The sequence below is a fragment of the Coccinella septempunctata genome, chromosome 1, assembly GCF_907165205.1.
Source record: "Coccinella septempunctata chromosome 1, icCocSept1.1, whole genome shotgun sequence".
Lineage (NCBI taxonomy): Eukaryota > Metazoa > Arthropoda > Insecta > Coleoptera > Coccinellidae > Coccinella > Coccinella septempunctata.
Window position 1 is genome coordinate 35,646,625 of NC_058189.1, and position 13,757 is coordinate 35,660,381.

The 13,757-nt window shown below is 36.0% G+C and overlaps 1 protein-coding gene across 2 annotated transcripts in view; it reads left to right on the plus strand.

The window, feature by feature from the left end:
• Positions 1-13,757, plus strand: part of LOC123310232 (protein FAM135A) — an 89,546-nt gene that overhangs the window by 64,014 nt on the left and 11,775 nt on the right. Inside the window, exons 11-12 of one of the 2 annotated variants that reach the window (XM_044893689.1) lie at positions 1,057-1,399; positions 13,362-13,573. In XM_044893689.1, coding sequence (XP_044749624.1) covers positions 1,057-1,399; positions 13,362-13,573 — 555 coding nt within the window. The remainder of the gene's footprint in view (positions 1-1,056; positions 1,400-13,361; positions 13,574-13,757) is intronic. The other variant, XR_006537348.1, reaches the window with a different exon arrangement.

Genomic DNA, 13,757 nt, shown 5'->3' on the forward strand with positions numbered 1-13,757 from the left:
TCTATAGACCAGACTATAATATACATCAATGAGTGAACTACGAGGCAGAATGGTTTTGAGCCTATTTAAAGCAAAGAAGGATGAGTTGATTTTCTTGCATACATATATTGTCAACATTAGATGACCAACCAAGATTTCTGTCGATATGCACGCCAAGAAATTTGGTGCAATCAGCTGATAAAATCTCGAGAGAAGGTTTCGAGATTAATCTCAGGGCGTTGTTCATCTAAGCACTTGAGACACGTTCAGTCTCGGAGACTAGTATTGACTTGTGTCGGAGAGTGCTTGAGACTGCCCTCGATACTATTTTGTCGCAGGTGGACAGGTACCATAAGATGCGTTACAGTCCGAGAGCTGGCGACGAAAATCGGCAAGAGTTCTGTAATAGCTCATATTTAAATATTAGTTAGGTTTGGTGGTATACATGAGTCAGCACCCATTTTCAAGATCAGGTACTGGAACAACTGGCAGCGACGCTCTTTGATTTATGTAAAATTATAATATCCGTACTTTGAGTGACTGCTGACTGCTCTGCTCTATTGATATGTGGTCTGACTATTTTATTCTCAAATAATATATGATATTCGAGCAATAAATGAATTTTCGGCCATTACAAATCCCTTGAAACGACATCGTTAAGGCAGTAATACTGTGGGGTACTGGGCCACCGCGTTTCACTAAAATAAGGTCTGACCACTTTCTCAAGTTTTCTGTTCTATAAACAAGCTGAGTGAGTATTTTCAATCATTACAAAATACTTGTAGAGTATGTTGTAATTTTATATACTTACATCAAAGCACGTCGCCGCTAGATGTTCCACTACCTGACCTTGAGAGTGGGTGCTGACTAATGTACACCCTCAATACTAAATCATATTTAATTATGAGCCATTACAAAACTCTTGCCGATATTCGTTGCCAGCTCTCGGGTTATTATGTATCAGTGTTCCTAGGAGCCTGTTTTGAAAACATCGTCAAATTGGTTTTGATATTTACTCGATTCCATAAATTATATCAACCCTGTATGTAATAATTAATTTTCTTTTTATTTTCACAGAAATCAGTTTCTATAAGGGCACTAATGTGGAAAATGAAAATGCGTTCAGAAAGGCCAAATCGGAATTCAGAAATCAACTGAATTTTCCTGGAATATTGTATTCTGATTTGAACATGTTCGCCTCGACCGTTCCTTATTTCCATGTCAGTGACGAGTTCAGAATATTCTCACCAGAAGGGATGCATCTGATTGTATGTGTTCATGGCTTGGATGGAAATTCAGCCGACCTTAGATTAGTGAAGACTTACCTAGAGTTAGGTTTACCAGGTGCATATCTAGATTTCCTTATGTCTGAAAGAAATCAAGGTGACACTTTCAGCGATTTTGATACCATGACTGATCGGTAAGTTCAGTGTTTTTTCACTACTATTGTAAACAGGGTGGTGGCAAATTCAGAGCTCACTACTACTATCTTCCAAACCGAATAGAAATTGAGTTATGTAAATCCATATATTTTGCAAACATATGTGAACAATTGATCGAGGTTAAAATTGGGAATTTGTACGTTGGAGAATTTCAAACAATTTTCTTTTCCTTTGCGGTATAATTAGGGGAAAGTCAGGTAGTACCGGACATAATACGAAAAAAATAGTAAAACATAAATTTATTCTCGAATTTTTCCAAAAAAGTTAGTTTGAAATGATTATTCCGCATAATATAGTTCACATGTCCTGAAAAGATACAAACATACACTTTATAAAATGAACATACATCGTTCAAAGAAAATAAAGTGAACATTTTGACGTTTCATCAGGTCGCGTCGCGTGTTAATAATGTGTTTCCGCCTTTATTCTGTCCATGTGTCAATCACAAAAAATCACAATTTAACGTTTATTTCCTAAACGGCTAAAAATATCTAGGTCAACTGAAGATATGTTTGTGCTTGCATAGAATCAATTCGTTTGGCCATTCAAAGGAGGGAGTAAAATGATAAATCCAAGAAAACGATTGATGTCCGGTGATACCCGCTGTCCGGTGCTATCCGAATTTCCCCTAATGCTGAGTTGAAACCGCATCCATTAAAGACTTGAAATCCTGGCAATGAAGAGAACAAATTTGGACCAAATGATGGAAACAATTTGGTGACATCAATGAATCACATCACATTCTTGTCCAAAGAGAGGCAAGACTAGCAACTCACATGCTCCACCACCTTAGCGTAAATAAGCCTGACAAACTCATTTTCGTGCCCAGTCGACTTGTAGCCCATTTGGAGGCAGACGAGGTGATGGGCATGAGAACTGATCAGATAATCACAAGAACCAGCACGGTTGGAACCTTCAGTTCTCTGATTCCAAGCAGAGACGAATGGCTCCGTCACAAGGAATTCTATCTACACGGACCTTGTTGGTTTACTGATGGCTCCAGAACCAGTCAGGGATCTGGAGCCGGAGTCTACAGTCGTAGATCGCTGACTGAACTTAGTACTAGTCTGGGCAAGTCGGCCACAGCATTTCAAGCGAAAATCTTCTCCATTGATTTATGCGCCAACCATTTGCTTGACATGGGTTGGACGGGTAGGTCAATAAAAATCCTAACGGGTAGAGAAGCTGCCATTAAATTTCTCGCAGCAGACAAATGCAATTCGGCACAGGTATTTGAATGCAGATCTAAAATTTTCAAATTGGAAAGTTTGAACAGAATGCAAATGATTTGGGAAACTGGACACTCGGGCTTCAGAGGCAACAAAGTATCGGATGCTCTAGCCACAGAAAGCACAATATCAGAGCTTATTGGCCCTGAACCAAGTTTAGGAATTTCCAATTCGTTAATCAGGGAACGGAGCATCAGCTGGATGAGGCAAAATGTCCTGGAATACTTGCGCAACCGCCCTGAACTGCGTCACTCACACAGGGCTATCTCAGTGCCTCCCAGCCCATGCACCAGTTGTTGGCTAGGATTTTCTAGAATCAATCTGAAATCTATAATGGCGGTTTTCACAGGACATTGTAGACTCAGAACCCATCTAAAAAAACTCGGCATCGTCAATGACTTGCTCTGCAGATTCTGCTTAGAGGAGGACGAAACGATTGAGCACATCCTTTGTGACTGCCGGGCGGCAGACAGGGTCAGACTTAGAGTCTTTAGTTCTCCGAAGATAAGCCTAGAGGAACTCAAGAATTACTCCCCCTTCGATATCATCTCCTTTTTGAGAAGGATGGAACTGGAGGGAGAGGTCTAGCTCTATGAGCTTGCCTGTGTGCTACAATAGACCGCTTGGTCGCAGTGGCAAGTTTGGTTTGTCCGTTGAACACAACCAGCAATCAGTATTCGGTAGGTTTACCAGGTGTATATCTGGATTTCGTTATGTCTGAAAGAAATCAAGGTGACAGTTTCAGCGATTTTGATGCCATGACTGATCGGTAAGTTCAATGTTTTTTCACAACTATTGTAAACAGGGTAGTGGCAAATACGGTACCCACTACTACTATCTTCCAAACTATACCGGATAGAAATACAGTTATGTATATCCATATATTTTGCAAACATATGTGAACAATTGATCGAGGTTAAAATTAGGAATTTGTACGTTGGAGACTACCGGAGAATTTAAAACGGTTTTTTTTTTCCTTTGCGGTAAAATGCTGAGTTGAAACCGCATCCACAGAAGGCATGAAATTCTGGCAATGAAGAGAACAAATTTGGACCCAATTGTGGAAACAATTTGGTGGCATCAATGAATGTTTGATTATTGCCGGTCCCAATATGCAACGAGATTTGGACGTTCTTCTTGATGAAATTATTTTTTCTTCTCGATGAAATTATTTTTTCTATTTTTCTGTACAGATACTTCTCAGACACCCAACAAATACAACCTTTAGTCTTTTTCTAGAAAGTATCTGTTTTGAAAAATAGACCATCCTTTCTTCGGATCCTTTTTTTGGTCACTGTATATACAGGGTGAGTCGGAAGGAGCGGATCAAGCTCCAGGTGTATATTATACAATTAAAAATAATTTCAAGAAACCCATATGTTCTTGAACGATTCTCATTTGTCCTTTTTCGTCTATTTCGCCAGCTGCATATGCGCACCAACGATACAAATAAGCACTTCGATATAACCAATACAACGAAGTTGGTGCACGCATGTGTATCTGTCGAAATAGGGGATATTTTATCTACGGACGGGCAAAAGAATTACTGTGTGCGTGTATTTCTCAGTTCACGAGTCCTTGTCATCGTAGCTGCTCAGACTAAAAATTTAATATTATATACAATAAGTTTAATGTTAGCATGAATTATAGTGTTTATAAAAAGATAAATTGATTAGCCATGAAAGAATTCCAAATCACCGAAAATCACTTACGGCTTAGAAAGAAACAAAACGTAGATTACTAAGTAGAACGGGAAATGATGTAGCATTAGAAGCGAATATTCAGCTCGAAAAAGAACGGGGGCGAAATATATTGCAAAGAATATTATCTTGCATGAGGTACCTATTTAATTATGCAAAATCTTCCCCTACGTGGCCATGTTGAAAAACTAGCACTTCAAAAAGGTACAAAAACTGTCTCATATTTGTCAACGTAGATTCAAAATGAATTCATTCATCTTCTGGCATCTACAGTTCGAAATCAACTAATAAACGATATCAAAAGAAATGAATATTATGGACTTTTGTTCTGTTTATCTCCTGATATCTCTCATCGAGAACAAATGTCCCAAGTCGTTCGGTATGTAGATGTTGATTCTATCCATAAAAAAGTTTCCATCAGAGAATCATTTTTGGGTTTTATTGAAATACATTCTAAAGATGCAGCCTCGATTGAAAATACCATTTTAGAGAAATTAAATTCCGATGGAATTTCATTAAACAACTGCAGATCACAATGTTACGATCATGTTTCCGTGATGGCAGGTCACACATCTTGCGTTCAACAAAGAATAATGGAAAAAATATATAAATCATTATTTGTAAATTGTGTTAACCATTCATTGAATTCAGTAGGAGTTACTGCCGCTAAACAAGATCGTTATCACATGTTTTGGAATAATTGATAACATATATCTGTTTTTCTCACGTTCAACGTTACGATGGGAATTATTAAAAAATGCTTTAACAAAAACTGTCAAACGTGAATCTGAAACACGATGGAGCTCCAGAATATAAGCGGTTAGGATTATCGTCGATGAGCTGGAGAATATAGTAGAACTATTAGAAAAACTAACAGAAGATACTACCCCTACAAGTTACACCAGAAGTGGAGCTATTACAAAATAAACTTAGTTTTAATTTCATAACTTCAGTTCATTTCTGGTATGAAATCTTAAGGAGAATTGATCGTGTGCAGCTCAGATTACAAGATCCTAGAACGAATTTCAGAGAAGCATTGCATGATCCTGAATCATTAGCGACTGAACTAGCCGAAATTCGGGACAAGCTCTGTGGAGTAATTGAAGAAGCAAAAAGTCACTCTGTGGATAATGGAATATTGATAGAACAATACGTGTGAGAAGACGCCGCAAAATGCCCGGAGAATCGGCTAGAGATGTTGGTCTTTCGCTAGAAAGTGTTCCTGATCGTCTCCAACGAGAAATATGTTCACGATTAAGTGACCTTAATTTCAGGATTTTTACTAGATATTGAAAATTTATTAAACAAGAATAATGAAAAAAACTGTAAAATTTGGGTGAATTTTATAATACTGATTTCAATGGAATAGAACTCTTCAACGAATTATGTGACTGCAAAATGTTACTCCGCAGTAGAAAAGAAATTGAACCTAAAACTCCATTGCAATTTCCCAATTTTGTAATATCGTATGGAGATGGAAAATACTTCTGACTATCTCAGTTTCGATTGCTAGCTGCGAACGATCATTCATCAAATTAAAATTAATTGTGACATATCATATCATCATATTGACAAAACCATTAACGCATATAATTAATTTAATATTTAAAACTGGGAAATATCCTTAAAGAAGCTTGGAACAAACCAATACATAAGAAGGGAGATATTAACAATTATGATAATTACCGACCAATATCTATTGTCTCTAATGTGGATAAAATTTCTGAGAAAATAATTTTTGATAAAATAATAAACTTTCTTTAGGCAGAAAATATTTTGGTAGAACAACAATGTTTTTACAGACGGGGAAGATCAACAATATATGCATTGTATCAAGCTTTAAATTCAACCATAAAATCTCTCAACAAAAATCAAAAAACAGCGGAACTCTGTTTGGACCTATCAAAAGCCTTCGATACAGTAAATCATGTTATATTGCTGAAAAAGATGGAAAAATATGGAATAAGAGGCACTACGTTAGAGCTATTTAAATCATACTTGAAAAATAGAATACAAAGGACAGTAGAGAGAGGAAAAGATGGAAAACGAATAATCTCTGACGCCATTCAAATAGAGAGAGGTGTCCCTCAGGGCTTGATACTAGGCCCACTACTATATATAATCTACACCACCGCTTTAATACAAGTCACAACAAATAATACTATAATGTTTGTTGATTATGATTTATTCAGGTGTCACTACTATTGTATAATGAATGTAAAGCTCGTTTGGAGGAGGACTTAAAAAACGTGGATGAATGGTTTAGAAACAATGACCTTAAAATGAACATCAACAAAACAAAGTTGATTTTATTCAGAGATGGGAGGCAACAGGATGTTTTGAATGTCACTTATAACAATGAATGTTTTGCAGCTGAAGAGTCCATATCATTCCTAGGAGTGCACATTGATCAGAATCTAAATTGGAGATCACAAATTGAACACTTGGCAACAGGCCTGGCCAGATATTGCTATGCTTTGAGAGGTCTGTCGAGAAGTATTGGTATTGATGCGGCACTGACAGAATACCATGCCCATGTGCAGTCCAGGCAGGTATGGAATTATATTCTGGGCGAATTCGGTTGAAGCTGACAGAATCTTCATTCTTCAAAAAAGAAGTGTTTTTGGATTGAGACCTGATGAGTCATGTGAAGGTGTTTTTTTACGTATAAAACACTATCTTTATACAGTTTATACATACATATATGAATGTGTAATGTATATAATCAATAATTACGATGATTTTGAATGTTTTCTATCAAGACATGAATATAATACTAGAGGCAAGACCTATTTGAGTGCTGAAAAAACAAATCTCACATATATACAGAAAAATGTTACTCATTTCATTCTAACAATGTGGAATAAACTACCTCAGAGTTTTAAAAGTAGGCATATTGTGAGACAAAATAAATCGTTGAAAAGTTATTATAGTGTAGAAGAGTTCATAAATGATGGAGATTTAAACGAAATTTAAAGTAATTGATAGATAAATATAATTTTATATAATTTATTCACTCTATTTCAGTACATTCACTATAAATTTTTACATTCTTTACAATTAGACAATAATAACAACAACTTTTTCCCTTTGATCACCTAGGTGTGTTACACCTGTATGTGCTGTATAAATCGATCATAGACACATTTATCTGTATCATACACAAACAGAACAAAGCTTTTTTCGTGCGAAATCAGCGAAATCCCTTTACCATCGATCCTGCCCATCAGAAAAATGTCATATATTTGGAGTTATTTATATATATATATTTCTTTCTTAATTAAAACTCTAAAACGCTTCAAATTAGTGCAGTTTCGGATATCAATTGGTAATAAGTTGTACAGTTTTGGACCAAAATAATTTATATACCTTAAGTTGAGGTTTGTTTCATTAATTGGAAGTTATTTTTAGTTCTTGTTTCATACGAATGATCCACAAAAGGTCTCAGATCATCTCGAGAGTGCACAAAAGAGCATACCGCCAGAACATACAGCGTTCGTACATTATGTACATATTCATCAAATAGCAAATGTGAGGGATATAATCTGTTCTTCCTATAAATTATTTTTATTATGTTTTTTTGAACAGTATTAAGCCTATATAAGTGGTTGTTATAAAGACCACCCCACACCAATATTCCATATCTTAGGATTGACTCAACAAGAGCTTTATAAACCAGTACAAGCGTTTTTTTATCTAAAATTTTTCTTAACAAATAGAATTTATGAATCAGTTTTCGGATTCTATGTGATAAACACTCAACGTGAGGTTACCACCTCAGAAATTGGTCGATCACAATACCGAGATATTTTATTGAGGATGTTTCTTCTATATCTTGATTGTCTACTCTCATTGAACTGTACCTTGGTCGATTTGCCTTATTGAGAGAGAAAGTCATATACGTCGTCTTCGATACGTTCAATGTTAGTTTATGAAATTGAAGCCACAATTTAATACTCCTCAAACACTCAATCGTTCGCTCCCTCACACTATCCCATGTGTCCCCAGAAATCACTAAAACGGTGTTATCCGCATATGATACCGTCAAACCACCAATATTCAACCTCAGTAGTGAATTCACATACAACACGAATAGTATCGGCCCCAGAACCGTTCCCTGAGGTATTTTTAAGTGTGAAAAGACAAAAATTTGAAATGATAAACTTTGATGATATTATCGATAAAATTGATTCATCAAAAGCAAGGAAAATTTATACATAGTAATGAGTTATATTAATGTACCATGTTCTATTCATATTATTACTAAATTTTTCCTTGAAGATAACAAATATTAACTTCTTTATCGTTTAAAAACTGCATTTCTTTCGATATTTATGTATTTATCACCGAATAAACACAAGTTACAATGTTATAAAATGTGTAGCTCACAGAGGTAATCAAGTTACCTGTTCGTGAGGTCGGCGCAGAAAATCAAACTCATCCACAAACAAAACTAACAAAGTGTGGAGACCCCAAAAGCAACAAAATATGAATAAACTCAGACCCCATCATAACAATCTACAACCATGATTTGACAGTAACAATGTGAACAGTAATAATTACGACAATAATAAGAAATCTAATTTGAACAATAATAGCAATAATATGAATAGCAACAATAACAATTCTATAAAAATCCGAATAAATATCACAAATTTGATGTCACCCATTTTCTCAATTTATTCTTCCTGGAATTCTGACTGTTCAAAATCTTCAGTTCATTAGGGAGTAAGTTAAAGACACTAATTGCCCTCACCCAACTACTCTTACCACTGATTGTCTTGAATCTTAAAGGCAATTGAATCTTTGATTTCATAAATTCATTTTTTTGTTCTTCATATTGGTATGAACTGTGACTCAAGTGAAAAGAGTAAAGAGTTGTTCCATTGTCAAAACATTGCCACAAACAACTTCATTTTTATCAACTATTTTTAAAATCCTCCTTTGATGACTTTTCAACAGATTCAGACAGTTAGAGTAAACTCCACCCTACGCAACAATTCCATAACTGATAACACCATGAAACAGTACATAATAAAGAATCCGAAGAACAACACCAGGCATTATCTTGGCTAGTTTGTGGAAAATATATATAACCATGAATTTAGTTTTTTTCAGTAAATATTCGATATGCTTTTCCCATCTCATATTACTATCAAAGATTATTCCCAAGTACCGGATTGTGTCCTCCCTTGTTATTAGTTTATCATTTATACTAATATTTAAAAACTCCGGAACGCTATTGCAGTAATTCCCAAATGCTATATAGGCCGATAAGACGGCCTATATATAGCAGAGTTTGTTCGATGACAACCAAGCACCTATTTCTTTAAGATATTTATTCATATTGTCTTCAACCTCCCTTCAGCTATTACCAGTCGACACAACAGCGGTGTCGTCAGCAAAAGAAATTACCGAATCATCAGGTACAGTGTCAAGCAAATCATTTAAATATAAAAGAAACAATAATGGCCCTAAAACGGTGCCCTGGGGAATGCATGTACTTACCTCGCAATAATCGCCTACAACGTTGTCAAACTCGACCCGATGGCATCTTTTTTCCAAATATGAGCTGAGAAGCTGATGAGCTTTACCTCTAATTCCATGTTTGTTCAGTTTTTCTAACAAAATTTTGTGATTGACCGTATCAAAGTCCTTTGCCAAATCTAAAAAAGTTACGGCTACTGGCGCACTTCTATCAAGTCTTTGATATTTTCATAAATGAATAAAATGAATGATAAGTACTTGATTCAATTGATTCTAGTTGATAATATACGAGGATGTATTGATATCTAGTTAGCCTAGACCAGTTCCATGCATAAAAAAATTTTTCGTTACCATAGCAACGAACAATAACTCATTAGAAGTTTCAGTTTGAAGTTTGAGGTCAAAAAAGGTAAAGCAGAGTTACGCAATAAATTAAAAGAAAGAAGATGTTCACCGAAATTTTGAAAATAGAAAAATTGGACTAATTGGAGTATCGAGCCATCATTATGTTACTGTATTTAAAGGGTTAAGAGGTATGCAGATTTACGAAGATATACTTGATATCCTTGGTGATCAATGTCCTTCGTATGCGACCGTGAAAAATTGGACTGCAAGCTTCAAAAGAGGTAAATTTTCCATTGAAGATGATGACCGATCGGGAAGGCCAGTTTCTGTGTCAGTCCCCGAAAATATCGATACAGTTCATGACATGATTTTATCAGACCGTCAAATTGGGCTAAAACGTATATCTGAAGCACTAAATATTTCATACGAACTCGTTCATCACATGGTTCACGTCAATTTGGACATGAGAAAAATTGCTGCAAAATGGACCCCCAAATGTTTGAATGTTGACCAAAAGCGTGCAAGGGTAGAAGCATCGTGTTCGATCTGTGCTCGATTTGAAAACGATGTAGACTTCTTACCAAATTGCTGCTAGGGATGAGACATGGGTACATTTCTACGGCCCAGAAACAAAGCAACAATCGATGGAATGGCGACACTCTGGTTCTTCAAGACCAAAGAAGTTTCGTGTCCAAAAATCTGCTGGAAAAGTTCTTGCTTCAGTTTTTTGTGATTGCCATGGAGTAATCATGATTTATTTTTTTGGATAAGGGTAGAACAATAACAGGAGATTACTATTCGACATTACTGACCACTCCACGGGAAAAAATTAAAGAGAAAAGACGCGGCAAGCTATCCAAAGGTGTTTTCTTTTTTCAGGACAACGCCCCTTCACACAAATCTCATGTTGCCATGCAGAAAATTCGTGATTTAGGGTTTGAATTACTAGAACACCCCCCTCATTCACCAGCTAAAAAGGTTTTGTGCTCCGTGAGCGAGTTGAGCTCGCTACGCCACTGAGCAAATCGTCCCAGGTGACACAAAACTAGTGGGACTGGGACATGCTAAAACTTTATCGATATTTAGAGTTTGTTTCAAGGAAAGTGAAAATAGTTGGCCAAATAAATCACATTGCATTTGAATTGCGTGGAATATTCCAGCTACTAACATTTTTTCCTTCAGTACTGCGGAAATTCAGGATCTTATTTCTCTTGATAACTTTCTCAAATCTTTCCTGATCTGATATAAATTATTTCCGTTGTTCATTCCCAAGTGTATCTACATTCAGGAAAAAAATTTCGATGTCCTTTGTGACTGCTTGCCCTGTTGAAATATTATGTAATGAATTCATTATATTCATATTTTTTGTTTTATATGATTAATAGAGATGTCCAACTGCAAGGAATGTCTCTTTATTCTGCTTTCCTCAAGTTCAACCATTATGTCTTGGTCAGGTCGGGCGTCGGTTTCTTCCATAACTTGGGCAATAATTTTTGAACGTATGCTGTGGCTTTTACACCATCGCGCATCGCTGACGAGCCTTTATCGAATTGGTAGAGTGACTGATTCCTGTTAATTTATTCACAGAATCCAGAATCTGCATTAATGGTTTGTTCCAGTGTCTAGTCTATGGGCTCTAGAGAGAGAATGGTTTATCACTGAATCCTAAGATGTCTAAAATACTGGTGTGTGCACTTGTCACTATTTGCAAGCATCAACATCCAGAAAATCGGGGATATGGGATCAGTTTCGTGGCGGCGCCACCATGTCATTTGCTTCGTTCTATCCTTGTTCTACCAGAGGAAGTAGAATGATACTCTCTCGTTTTATTTTGTTTTGCGTTGATATCAAACATCGATCAACGAGTTCAAAATATGAACTGGCCCATTTTGACAGCTGTTAAGGAATATTTGTGATTTACAGTTTAATTTTCGTTGTAAAAACAAATCTGTCAATATTTCAACACTATCGAATAAGGGTTCGAAGGAGTATTTACTATTCTTCTTCAAGTTAATTACTGTTTGACAAATTGTATTCATGAGGAGGGTAATTCAATTTGATTTTAATAAAACACAGTTGATTGGTCAAATATCCAATATATTCAGTTGACGGAAATAGAATTTTCACTACATCTACTCAGGAAGAATATTTAAAGAACAGACTCGAATAGAGATATGTATTTCTGATTCTCAATACATGCTCACAATTTGCATTACGTATTTCCAATACAGTTTCTTTGAAATATTGCTGAAGTTGCCATAAAACTTAGCTATATCCTTCTCGAATGTTCGTTCATCTGATTTGGTTCTGCCTCAAATTCCAACAACACCGAATTCTTAGCTATAATAGTTCTTGATTGTCCATACAGTAAACTGAACTTACTGAACGACATGTTGAATAAATGAATGTTCTACACCCTTTCTCGAAACTAATACATTTTCATACACCAATAATCGCTTATAAATACAATACAATACAAGTGCACTTCGGCACGAAATTAACCATTCGCAATAATCTTGGAACCAAATACTCAAATGAATCAAAAATGTAACTGATCAAAACATAAGCATCAGCATCATCTATAGCCGGCACGAAATTCCTTGCCGAAGTGATAGTTTGCAACTTGCAAGAAATTTTGTCTTGAATTTCATTGTGAATGGTAACGGAGAACGCCATCTGCTAAGCTTCCGTGCCGAAGTGCACTTCGGCCCGTGAATTGATTGTGAATGCAGCTTTAGTCGTAGGAAAGTATTCAAATTATTTTCGAATATCAATTGACAATGCTCTGTCAAATTCGAAACAGCGCTACCTACAGTGAAAAAAACGAAACTGATCCCATATCCCCACGAAATTAAAAACAAAATCGAATCAGTGAATACACCAGAGTTTTAGACATCTTAGTGAATCCCTTATACACGCTTGAGCCAGTTGCTCAAACTGATAGTATTTGCAAGCCGAATTGAACGTGTGAACGCATGCTTGGAGACGATAATTTGGCTATATGAGTAAAAACTGTCGCGAACGTAAAATCGGAAATATGTTTGCATGATCGCCTGAAAGATATTGAAGCCTCAGCTCAAGTTTTGGGCATGCGCATCGATAAAGTAAAAAAAAATTGTGATTAAAGTATAGCATCTCCTATAAGATATCCATAAAAATCTATATTAATGTTGTTTCAGTTTGGTCAACGAGATTATAACCTATATAGATTCTAATAGTATTCGTCCAACAAGGGTGAGTTTTGTGGGCCACTCTCTCGGAAATATCATCATCAGATCAGCACTAACAAGACCAAAATTGAGGTTCCTATTACCAAGACTGCACACTTTCTTATCACTTTCTGGTCCACATCTGGGAACCTTGTACAATTCGAGTGGATTAGTGAATATGGGTAAGTGAAAATTGGTCGAAAATTACCACACAAAAATTAAAATAAAACCACACCAAGGAAATCATGGAATTCATTCAGGGATTAATTCAGTAGGAATTTATAAATACTTTTGATGAAACTCTATGCTTCTCTCGATAAAAGGTTGTACAGGGTGGGCAAATGTCGATGTTTTAGCACTACAGCT